The sequence below is a fragment of the Papaver somniferum genome, chromosome 8 (genome assembly GCF_003573695.1).
Source record: "Papaver somniferum cultivar HN1 chromosome 8, ASM357369v1, whole genome shotgun sequence".
Classification (NCBI taxonomy): Eukaryota; Viridiplantae; Streptophyta; class Magnoliopsida; order Ranunculales; family Papaveraceae; genus Papaver; species Papaver somniferum.
The window spans coordinates 52,480,802-52,491,145 of record NC_039365.1 but is presented as its reverse complement, the minus strand read 5'-3'; the positions used below and the strand labels follow the sequence as shown (position 1 = coordinate 52,491,145).

The window sequence follows — 10,344 nt, the reverse complement described above, 5'->3', positions numbered from 1 at the left end:
TACCTTTCCTTCCCAGGTTAGTAGACCGGTTAAAGGGGTTAAATTGCTTGGGGGGCTTGTAAGTCTCGACCATGATTTTTACAGTAATCTGGTCAAGTAAAGAGTTCACAAAACTGACGAGATGATGGATGATGTGAAGAAATTGGACGATCCTCAGTATGAGTTACGCATGTTGAGAAGTTACGCGGGGTTTTCTAAGCTTTATTTTTCTATGAAAACTACTTTGCCTAAGCACTTAACTGAGGTGCAAGCTGCTTTCAACTCCCATTTAGCCCTGCACTTGCATCATATTGTTGCGAATGATGGTCATAGGACTGTTACAACATCGGCTAGCTTCTCTACCACTCGGTCTTGGTGGGTTGGGCTAGTACTTCATGGTGGATGATATGCATTATTGTTACTTGGCATCTTGTATAAAAACACATTCTCTCCAGTCTATTATTTTGCACAACACTTCTCTACAAGGTCTTGATCTCGATATGCCGCGAGCGGTTGAATTGTTTACCAATGTGTGCCCTGATGCCAATGTCGATCTTACTTCCCCTCATCCCATGAAGTCTCTGACAGTTAAATATTTCGAGGTTGTCGTGAGGGAGATGCCGATAAAATTTTATATGTCTCCACGTGATAGTGCTCTCTGGAAATGCAATAATTTTATCCATGTTCAAGATTTTCTCAAAGATCTGCCTATTGACGGTCTGAATCACAGGGCAAGGACACGACAATTTAGTGTTGTTTTGTGCTACCGCTTGGACATCCTATTATTCACCGCGGATAGCCAATGCGCATTCTGTAACCATGACATAGATTATTATGGGATCATGCCTTGCATTGTTCCCATGAGGTAGGGCTTAAATTTCAGCATGACCTTCTTCGAGATGCTATTGCTGATATGTGCTTCTGTGCTGGTGTACCAGCTAGGAAAGAAGTTTCCCCGGGTTTCATGTTTAATGATGGCAGTACTTTACGACCTGCAGACATTTTGGTTTACAATTGGGACAATGGTCTCGATATGTGCTTAGATGCAACGACGCTCTCTCCCTTCACTGGTGGAGGAGTTCGTGCTCTCCATCCTGGTTTAGCTTTGAGCAATGCCATCATGCGCAAAAATACAAAATATTCTGATAAATGCTTGGCTCAAGGTTATGCTTTTGGCACTTTGGCTTTCTCTACGTTTGATGAACTTGGCGATGACACAGTCTAGTTTTTGAAGAGACTGCATAATTATCTTTGTCTAGGTTTGATGTTAATGTAAAGAAATGTAATTTCTTTTTCAGAGATTAAGGATTGTGATACAAAAAGGTATTGGAACCAGCTTGTTGGTAGGATTCCAACCAGTTTCTTATAATCCTCTCTTATTGTTGATGAATAACAAAATATATATATATATATATATATGAAAAGGGTAACTTGGACTTTTTATACTTTTAAGACACCCTTTCGAAGGATAACTTGGATGGAAAAAATAGTTCACTTCACGTCCCTCGGATAATCTGCATATCCCCCGATTATGGGTTCTAAATTAAAGTGTGGTGGGGGTGTATCAACAATTTGAATAATTTAGTGGGTCTAGACAGGTTTTTATAGTTAGTAGAGTGACACACACTGTATTCATTTTACGAACCCTAGAAAGGGCTACAAAAACGTAGAGCTTTTCCATTCCTTTTCAGTTCCTTCAGAATTCAGTTTCCAAGTTATATTAGATTTTCACATTGTGCTCTCCTCTTCAAAATTCAGTCCATAAGAAGATTTTGTGGAATCACCTGGAAACGGGATATCATCATTTCTCAACCTATCGGGTATTCATTCTTCTGTAATTTCAATCCTCAAATTTAGTGTTTGGACTGCGAATTACATTTGATAGTTTCAGTTTGGATTTGTTATTCTCAATCTTTTAGAAATGCTTATGTTGTATAATTTCTTGAATGAGGTTTACCAGGGATCTGTTTGGTTTAATCCGTTCAATGAATCTCTGGAAGAAGTTTTAAAAAACTGATTTCGAATTTTACCATTGCGTTTTGTAGATCTGAAGATCTTGGACTATTTAGTGGAGAAGCTTATTTTTGTTTCGCGGATCTGTACTGGAAAGCATATCTGGAACAATTCGATAGGTGATTTGATTTGATTACTGTGAAGTCTGTTTTCAAGAGATTAGTAAATTCTAAGCAACTTATATTTTTTCCTTGGGACTTTACTCAAGTTGGATATTGAAGCAGCTAACATAGTCTGGCTTTTGATTTCATTTCTATTAGTGATCCAGATCTGGCATTTTTTATGATAATGCACTTGAATCTCTGTTAGACCTAGGAACTCTTTTTTATCTTCTTACAATGGCTGTTCAAAGGAAAATTTCTTCAACCCATTTCTGTGCACTCATTATTATTCTGTTGGCGAGTGTGTGCAATGGGTTTTATCTGCCTGGCAGTTATATGCACACATACACACCAGGAGAATCGATATTTGGAAAAGTGAATTCTTTGACTTCAATAGAAACAGAGCTTCCTTTCAGCTATTACAGTCTTCCTTACTGCAAGCCTGAGGGAGGGATTAAGAAGAGTGCAGAAAATTTGGGGGAACTCCTTATGGGAGATCAAATTGATAACTCCCCTTATCGGTTCAATATGAATAGGAATGAGTCGCTTTACCTATGCACAACCAACCCGTTAAATGAGAACGAGGTAAAGCTCCTAAAACAGCGAACTCGTGATCTGTACCAGGTGAATATGATCCTCGACAATTTGCCTGCAATGAGGTATGCCAAGCAAAATGGGATCAACATTCAATGGACAGGGTACCCTGTTGGTTATGCTCCACCTCAAAGTAGTGAAGACTATATTGTAAATCATTTGAAATTTAAGGTTTTGGTTCATGAGTACGAAGGAACAGGTGTGCAGGTACTTGGTACTGGAGATGAAACCATGGCTGTGGTTCAAGAATCTGAAAAGAAGTTAAATGGGTATGAGATAGTTGGGTTCGAAGTTGTTCCTTGCAGTGTGAAACGTGACCCTGAGGCGATGTCAAAGCTGAAGATGTACGACACTGTTGACCCTGTCAACTGCCCTGTTGATCTTGAAAAATCTCAGATTATCAGGGAACAAGAGCGAGTTTCATTTACTTATGAAGTTGAATTTGTGAAAAGTGATATTAGATGGCCTTCACGATGGGATGCTTACTTGAAGATGGAGGGTGCACGGGTGCACTGGTTCTCAATCATGAACTCGTTGATGGTAATCTTCTTTTTGGCTGGGATCGTCTTTGTTATTTTTCTAAGGACAGTGAGGAGGGATTTGACGAGGTACGAGGAATTGGACAAAGAAGCGCAAGCCCAGATGAATGAGGAGCTTTCTGGGTGGAAGCTTGTCGTGGGTGATGTTTTTAGAGAACCAAATTGCTCAAAGCTACTCTGCGTGATGGTTGGAGATGGTACCCAGATTTTGGGGATGGCAGTTGTTACTACCGTGTTTGCAGCTCTTGGATTCATGTCACCAGCATCTCGAGGAATGCTCTTGACTGGAATGATAATTCTGTATCTTTTCCTTGGTCTAGTTGCGGGTTATGTTGGTGTTAGACTATGGATAACTATCAAGGGAACTACAGAAGGGTGGAGATCAGTTTCCTGGTCGGTTTCGTGCTTCTTCCCTGGAATTGTTTTCATAATTCTTACTGCCTTGAACTTCATACTTTGGGGCAGCAAGAGCACTGGTGCTATTCCCATTTCCTTGTATTTTATTCTCATTTCTCTTTGGTTCTGTATTTCTGTTCCTCTAACCCTTTTAGGAGGCTACTTTGGGACAAAGGCGGAGCCCATCCAGTACCCTGTGAGAACCAACCAGATCCCTAGAGAAATCCCTGTGCGAAAATACCCATCATGGCTTCTCGTACTTGGTGCTGGCACCCTCCCCTTCGGAACCCTCTTCATCGAACTGTTTTTCATTCTTTCTAGCATCTGGCTTGGGAGGTTCTACTATGTATTTGGGTTCTTGCTAGTTGTCTTCGTCCTGCTTGTCGTTGTTTGTGCCGAAGTTTCTGTTGTCCTTACCTACATGCACCTCTGTGTGGAGGATTGGCAGTGGTGGTGGAAAGCTTTCTATGCCTCTGGTTCAGTCTCACTCTACGTGTTCATGTACTCCATCAATTACCTTATATTTGACCTTAGGAGTTTGAGCGGGCCTGTGTCAGCTATGCTTTACCTAGGTTATTCATTGATCATGGCAATCGCAATCATGTTGTCTACTGGCACAATAGGTTTCCTTATTTCCTTCTACTTCGTTCATTACCTATTCTCATCTGTCAAAATTGACTAGGGAGATACTGAGAACATCAAATACTAATAAAGAGATAATCACCACTTCTCATATTTTTTTACCCTCATCTCTGTATTAGTTGTGCATCTCTTTCTTTCTATCTGGTGCAGCAAAGGTTTATAGGATTCCAAAAGCCTGTAGCTTTTCGGTCATGGTGAATTGAGAACTGGTGTTCATGGTAAGGTATGTCAAGGTTGCAGCTTGATTTTACCATCTTCTTTCATGCTTGCTGAGGTTGGAGATCTTTAGTTACTCTGTAGCGTTTTTCTCTTTCTCCCCTTGGTTAAGTTTTGGTTCTGTTTACTGATTTGTCAGATTGAATTTTGTAATGAGATTTTGAGTTCCATTCTTAGTCACATTTGATTAAAAACAGCAAATAAAGTTGTACCTTCGTATTTAGTGTAATTGTCAGTACCTTCTAGGGCTGCACAATGGTCGGTTCGGTTTTTAGCAAAACCAATTACTGAACCTCACTCCATCGGTATCAGACTTTTAAAACCGTTCCATCAGATCATCTGAATCGGTTTGGTTGGAACCGTTCAAAATCGGTTCCCGGTTTTGGACGGTCGGTTCACCAAAACCGGCGAATAAAGAAAAAAATTAAGATGTAACAAATCTTAACATTTTATTTTCAGTTCTTTCTAGTCCGATTGTCCATACCGACAAATTAAGCTTTAGTAATTGTGTTTTTTTCCCGATCCAGATATAACAAATCCATATAAAGTACATTACATCATCATATACATGCTTCAAAAAAAGAAAAATCATCGTATATAGTTATCCTTTTCATCTTGTTTTCATTGATGAGTGCAACTATGATATTTACTCCCTCCGTTTCTAAATAATAGATAGGTTTGTATGTAAATTCTGCCTATTATTTACATACAAACCTGCCTATTATTTAGTAACGGAGGTAGTAACTTAGAAGAAATTCACATGAACCCAATCTATTGAATAGATCTAATATGAAAGGAATTATCCAAACAGAGTTACGATTAAGAGATAGCATATCCAACAAATGATAAACGGTAAATAAAATCAAAAAGAGAATATTTATTTAAGACTATATCTAGGTTTTAGGGAAGAACAATATTATTATTATTATTTATCTTTTTGGAAAAAAGAGGTTTCCCTCATATCATTCCTACTAAATCTCCTTGTTCTCTGTTAAGGGAATTTCGGATTACGGTTACATATTCGTTCCAATTTTGAATGTTTAGATAGATTAATAAAGCATTGAGGCTGGCATCTTTCCATGTGTTATAAACTATTGTCTATTTACTAAGATGCCCTTCGTGTCTAAGTTTAGGGTTTATATATCTTGGATACCAAGGCTTCTATCTATATAAATAGAGGCCTAATCTCTTGTATTCTACACACATCTAATGAAAACTCTTCTTCTTTCTCCCTTTACTTTATGTCTTCTTCTCCTCTTTCTCTATATTACAACACCATGTATGTTGTATTGCATACTTGTTACAAAAAACAGATAGTTTAGCTGCCCATATTACATTAAACTTCCTATCTAAAGTGAAATCCATAGCTATCAAAGTCTGCACTTATCCTGTATCTCTGCTCCCTTGTTGTTGCATACTTCCCTATCAGCAGCAGTAAAATAGGTTCAGAATTGCTTCTAAACGAGATAGTGTGTCCACTCCATTCTGCTGCCCATCGGAATGCCGCTTCAGCCCCTTTCATTTCTAGTTGTTCCCATGTTGTGCAATCTGCATTAAGACCTCTGGCTTCTCTGATAGTACATGTATAGTCACATAGTGTTAGCCCAATTCCTGCTTTTGCTGCTGAATCTGTCATAGACAGAACTATATTCATTTTCAGAGTCATAGTTGTTGGTTGTTCCGTTGTTTGTTGTTTGGTTATTTTCATCATCCATTCGATTGTAGTATAAGGAATGCATTATGTTGTAGCCTTTTTTTGTTTACAATCATGTAGTTACTGATGTAGTTTGTTATACTATCTGCCATGTTTGCGTTGTTTTGATTTTTCTTCCTAAAGGTAATGTTGTATCTTGCTTTCCATATATACCAAATGATAATACTACACAAAACTTGCCAGCTTACTCCATATTTGTCTATATCCTGGTGTTCAAAATAGTCGTTAAGCCACTCATGGAAAGTTGTGGCACCATTTGTAACATATTGTTTATCTAGATTGAAGTACATCCACACCCGTGATGAAAAATTACAGTCCAGGAAGAGTTGAGTTAGGGTCTCTTGACCCTCTTTACATAGGTTGCAAGTTTTGTTGATGTATGGTAAGACAACTGCCATCCTCATGTTAGTTGGTAGAATGGCATGCGCAGCTTTCCACATGAAGTGTTTTACAGATGGAGTGGTATCCATACCTCAAATCTTCTTCCAGTTTGTGTTTACAATTCCACTGGAGTTGATTGTCTTATACAAAGACTTTACAGTGAAGTTTCCCTTTTCATTCAGAGACCAGTGAGGAGTGTCTTCTCCACTCGATCTTCTAATGGTTATCTTCCTTATTTTATCTATTGTTTGTTCATCGAAGCATGTTTTGAGTTTTTTAAAGTCCCATGAATTTTGTGGAGAGATTAACTGTGACACCTTTGTTAGAACCTCGGTGTGAATTTGAGGTTTATTCAAAGGAGGTTATGTGTCTGGGATCCAAAAATCATCCCAATTATCCACATTTTTTCCATTTCCAATTTCCCAGAAACAGTATTTTTTGATCTGGTTTATGCCAGTTAATAGGCCTTTCCAAATCCATCTGTCAGTCCTTTTTGGTGCGCTGTCGACGTGTAAAACATCACTATCAGGGTAGTATTTATCCTTTAGAAGGGTGGCATAAAAAGAGTCAAGTTTCTCTTTTAATCTCCAACCCATCTTAGCTATCATTTCTAAGTTAAAATTCTTCATATCTATAATTCCTAACTCACCTTCTTCATGCTCCTTGCAGATAGATTTCCAATTTTTGAGATTAACTCATTTTTTTCCTTCTTTACTCAAACCTTTTTCGTTTCTCCCCCACCAATAATCCCTTTGTATTTTAGATATTTTTTTGCAGATTTATACCGGTATCTTGAAGAAATTCATTTGATACACATAGAGGGAAGTAGTTACATTTTTTACCATTACCGTTTTCCCTGCGTTGTTGTGCTGAGAGCCTTTCCAGGTGAGCATTCTACTAGCCATTTTTTCCACTAACGGTTCAAAATATACAATTTTTGACCTATTAATGAACAGTGGGGAACCTAAATATTTATCATTTATTTCTAATGTATGTTTCTGTTTTGGGGCTGAAAAAGACCCCTGATTTGGCAAGATTTATTAGCTATCCTGAGCAAGCACCAAAATTCCTGAAAAGTTTAACTAAATTATGACAGGATTTTTTATTTATTTTACAAAATAGCAGACAATCATCTGCGAAAAGTAAGTGACTAATTGTAGGGGCTTTGTGCACTATTTTTATACCTTTTATCATTCCTAAGTTTTCAGCTTCTGAAATTTTCCTAGACAGAGCCTCCATACAAAGAAAAAAGAGGTATGGGGAAATCGGGTCTCCCTGGCACAATCCTCTTGTTGGTTTAAAGAATTTAGAGGGAGATCCATTTATCAGAATAGCAAGAGTGGTAGTCGAGATACATCGGTATTGGTAAACTAAATTACACCATTTTTCGTTGAAACCGAGTTTTATCATTATATGAATTAGGAAGTCTCATTCGACCCTGTCGAATGTTTGGACATATCAATTTTTAAGCCCATGAAACCCTTTTTTTAGATTTTGAGTTTTTCATTTTATGTATAGTTTCATGGGCAATAGTGATGTTTTCAGAAATCTGCCTTCCAGGGATGAAGGCATATTGATAAGTGAAAATTATCTTACCTAAGAGGCCTTTTAATATACCTGCCATTATTTTTGAAATAAGTTTATAGGTAGTATTAGATAGTGCTATTGGACCGAACTCCGCCGGGTCGTAGGGTTCAGAGTTTTTGGAATAAGAGAAATGAATGAAGCATTAATTTATTTTGAAAGGTTCACAGTTTTGAAAAAAGTTTGAACCATGTTAGTTAGGTCAGGTCCAACAGTTTCCCAATTTTGTTGGAAAAAATTGGGAGGGAAATCATCCGGACCTGGACTTTTATCCGGCTCCATGAAAAAGAGAGTTTTCCCGATCTCAGTTTCAGTGGGGATACTACACAACATCTCATTATCCAACTGATTTACACAAGTAGGTATCAGGTTTATCATGTCTTGGTCAATGTCAGGGTTCATTGTAGTTGCGATGTTGTGAAAGTGATATGTTATGCAGTCAGAGATCTTTTTTCTAAAGAAAACAGAACTAAGACACTTATAGTTCACAAGACACTTATAGTTCACAAGACACTTATAGTTCTTTGGATCAATGTAGAACTAAAGAAAACAGAAATAAGATGCACTAAAAGAAACAAAGAAAGACACAAGATTTAACATGGTTCGGCAATGTGCCTACGTCCACAAACGGCTACGATCAACTCTTATTAGAATAAATTATAGAGAATTAAACCACAACTATGAGCAGCAGGTTGTTGTTCACAAACACCAAACTAATTCTCTATGAACAAACGTTCTAAACTCTAAAATTCTCTAACTGTGAGAATTCTTCTCTAACTGTGTTGTGTATATTTCCTTAGGACTTGTACACCTATTTATATAGGTTACAAACTTGTCTTCCAAGTATATGAGTTATACTAGGAAACCTAAACATAGCTAAGAAAGGAATCCTTGAGTTTAACTAAAACATGAAACCTCTAGCTATACCAAAATAAGGAAACACCTAGATGGTTCTAGAAAATTCTGGAACCTTCCTAAAACATCGACAACTTTTAACAATTCTCCACCTTGCCGATGTTCCACCAAACTGAGTTTGATCTTCACAAGTTAACCGTAGCCTCTAATTCCCTTAGGGCCTCAACAATGAGCAGCATTGATCAAGCTGAGACACCTCTCAAACTTGACCTTCGGAACGACTTTTGTCAACATGTCTGTTGGATTATCTTCAGTATCAACCTTCAATAGTTATACTAATCCGTTATCAACCACTTATCGAACCTTATGATAACGAACATCAATATGCTTGGTGCGTGCATGATAAACTTGGTTCTTAGCTAAATGAATAGTACTTTGACTATCACAGTTCACAACAACACTCTGTTGTATAATCCCCAAATCTTTAACTAAACCACGAAGCCGTAACGCTTCCTTAACATCCTCCGTCACAACAATATACTCTGCCTACGTAGTAGACAAAGCTACGGTTGGTTGTAACATAGACCTCCAACTGATAGGTCCTCTACTCAATGTAAAACAATACGCCGAATTAGAACGGCACTTATCCCTATCACCCGCATAATCAAAATCACCAAATCCACATACCTTAAAATTCTGCTCCTTCTCAAACACTAAACCAATATCCAAGGTTCCATTAAGATATCTCAATATTCCCTTCACTGCGTACCAATGTGCTCTCCCAGGATTAGCCATATAACGACTAACTAAACCAACTGCATGCGCAATATCCGGACGAGTACAAAACATAGCATACATCAAAGAACCTACCGCATTAGCATAGGGAACCTTTGACATAAACTCCTTCTCCTCAGTTGTAGGACACAACTGTTTTGATAACTTAACTATAGGCGGTACTGGAACACTGATAGCTTTGGAGTTATGCATTCCAAAGCGATGAAGAACCTTCTCAAGATAGGATTTCTGAGTAAGACATAACTTCCCCTTAGATCTATCTCGAGTAATCTCCATACCCAAAATCTTCTCAGCTGGACCCAAATCCTTCATCTCAAACTCTAAACTTAATTGCTTCTTTAAAACATCAATTTCTGACTTACTCTTTGCAGCTATGAGCATGTCATCCACATAGAGTAAAAGATAAACAAAACTTCCATCTGGAAACTTCTTAAAGTATACACACTGATCGAATTTACTATGAGTATACTTTTGCTGCAACATAAACGTATCAAACCTCTTGTATCATTGTCATGGCGATTGCTTCAAACCATAC

The 10,344-nt window shown here is 37.8% G+C and overlaps 1 protein-coding gene across 1 annotated transcript; it reads left to right on the top strand.

The window, feature by feature from the left end:
* Window positions 1–1,608: 1,608 nt before the first annotated feature.
* On the top strand, window positions 1,609–4,680 carry LOC113301125 (transmembrane 9 superfamily member 12-like). Its single transcript, XM_026549893.1, has 2 exons — window positions 1,609–1,799; window positions 2,025–4,680. Exon 2 carries the CDS (start codon window positions 2,331–2,333, stop codon window positions 4,302–4,304), a length of 1,974 nt encoding a protein of 657 aa, XP_026405678.1. The 5' UTR covers window positions 1,609–1,799; window positions 2,025–2,330; the 3' UTR covers window positions 4,305–4,680.
* Window positions 4,681–10,344: the final 5,664 nt, after the last annotated feature.

Coding starts and splice junctions, on each gene's coding strand:
- LOC113301125 (XM_026549893.1), top strand. CDS start 2,331: ATGGCTGTTCAAAGGAAAATTTCTTCAACCCATTTCTGTGCACTCATT.